This window comes from Cyprinodon variegatus, unplaced genomic scaffold (assembly GCF_000732505.1).
Source record: "Cyprinodon variegatus isolate N-32 unplaced genomic scaffold, C_variegatus-1.0 Scaffold1338, whole genome shotgun sequence".
In the NCBI taxonomy this organism is placed as follows: Eukaryota; Metazoa; Chordata; class Actinopteri; order Cyprinodontiformes; family Cyprinodontidae; genus Cyprinodon; species Cyprinodon variegatus.
In genome coordinates, this window is record NW_015151791.1 from 77,147 (window position 1) to 78,977 (window position 1,831).

At 64.4% G+C, this 1,831-nt stretch overlaps 1 protein-coding gene across 1 annotated transcript in view; it reads right to left on the reverse strand.

Annotated features, from left to right (window-relative positions):
• asnsd1 (asparagine synthetase domain containing 1) overlaps positions 1-1,660 on the reverse strand; it is a 5,314-nt gene extending 3,654 nt beyond the window's left edge. Inside the window, exons 1-2 of the mRNA XM_015402351.1 lie at positions 1,582-1,660; positions 86-1,504 (exon numbers count right to left, since the gene is read on the reverse strand). Coding sequence (XP_015257837.1) covers positions 86-1,450 — 1,365 coding nt within the window. The 5' untranslated portion in view covers positions 1,451-1,504; positions 1,582-1,660. The remainder of the gene's footprint in view (positions 1-85; positions 1,505-1,581) is intronic.
• Positions 1,661-1,831: the final 171 nt, after the last annotated feature.

Here is a 1,831-nt window from a genome sequence, read left to right on the forward strand (position 1 = left end):
AAGATTCCAAAAAGTTAAAAAACTAAATCAATGGAAACTTTTGTCTTTCAGATGAAATCATCGTTAATCTGCTCCACCTGCTCACCTTAGCGGAGGAGGTGAAGGCCCTCGGAGCGCCGTCCTCCAGGACCAGCCCCGCCCCCCTGGCGGCGAACCACACGGCGCAGCCGATGCTGTCGTCCAGCACCGTGTCCAAAGGGTGCAGCAGGTGACGGATCCGCCGGCGCCGCGCTTCCTGCAGCTCCTCCAGCGTCACATTGATCTCCACAAAGTTCCACTTCCTGTCTGGGCTGAGGCTCCGCAGCTCCTCCAGACCCGCCCTTCCTGTGAGTCTGTCGGGAGCGTCGAACGGGTCTGATGTCCGCGCGCCGGCCGCCTGCTGGAGCTTCTTCTTCTGCGGTTTAGGTTCCCGGCGCTGGAACGCCACGTTGAGCAGATCGATGGGCTGATGGGATGGAACATGGCGGTCCGCCAAGGCGGCCAGGATCATGGAATCCACGCCTCCGGAGAAGAGGACGGCCACGGAGGCGGAACCGGCGGGTCTGGGCGGCGCCAGCTGGACCCGCCTCCTCACAGCCTCGTTCAGAACGTGGATCAGACGCTCCGCCTCATCGCGCCGCCACTCCGCCTCAGCCAGCAGGTCCTCCCAGGCTGAGAGGCGGGATTCTGGAGGTGGTTCCGAGCGACCCGAGGGGGGAGGTGAGAGGCGGGATTCTGGAGGTGGTTCCGAGCGACCCGAGGGGGGAGGGAGGGATAGATTTAAAGGAGCGACCGGCGAGGGGAGGAGCAGGCCGTCCCTGTTCAGAACCACCTGGCAGTCGCTGGGAGAGGATCCGGGCTCGGCGGCGGCGGCGCCGTCCCAGGGAAACGCCTCCACTGAGAGGGAACCGGTCCGTCCGAACTCCTCCAGATCCACCCGGAACACTCCGGCTGCCGGGACTTCCCTCCAGTCCCCGTCCGACCCGGTGGGCTGAGCCGCCACCGAGCTCAGAACCAGCGACCCGGAAGTGCTTCTCCACAGCAAGCTGCGCCGACCCAGGAAGTCTCTGCCGAACCACAGGAAGTTCTGCTCCCTCTGGTGGTAGACGAAGGCCCACGGCCCGCGGACCTCGGCCAGAACCGACAGGACCTCTGCAGCGGTTCTACAGGACTCCAGCCTCCCAGAAACGGCGGCAGTGTCGTTCTCCTCAGGCTCCGCCTCCAGGCCTGCGAACACCTCCCCGTTCCACAGCAGGACGTTCCCGGCACCGTCCCGCAGCGGCTGAGGGGTCAGGAGGCCCCTCATGTGGAGAACGTGGGCCGAGAAGAAGCAGCGGTACCCCGGGTCGGACCCGCAGACCGTCAGGTCCTGACTAGAGTCCGGCCCTCTGCTCCGCAGGAAGTCCCGCAACTCGGCGTCCTCCTGGATCCGGGTCGCCGGTGGGCTCAGCGCACAGAAGATGCCGCACATGGCCGCCTCCGCCTCACAGCTCCTGCAGCTCCTTCTTTAAGCGGTCCAGGTCCTCTGCAGACAGAAGGTCCGGTCGGGTCAGAACCACGATGGGAAAACCGCTTTCTGCTAAATGAACTGGTCTCACTCACTTTTACAGGAACTCAGGGTCCGATTCCGGTCGGCCACGAAGAAGATGCTGCTGCTCCGCTGCTGGACGTAGACTTTCTGCAGGAGACGGGGAGAGAGGAGCCGTAAGAGGACCTGGAGGACCAGGAGGACCTAGAGGATCAGGAGGACCTGGAGGACCAGGGGAACCTAGAGGATCAGGAGGACCAGGGGGACCTGGAGGACCAGGAGGACCAGGGGAACCTGGAGGACCAGGGGAACCTGGAGGACCTG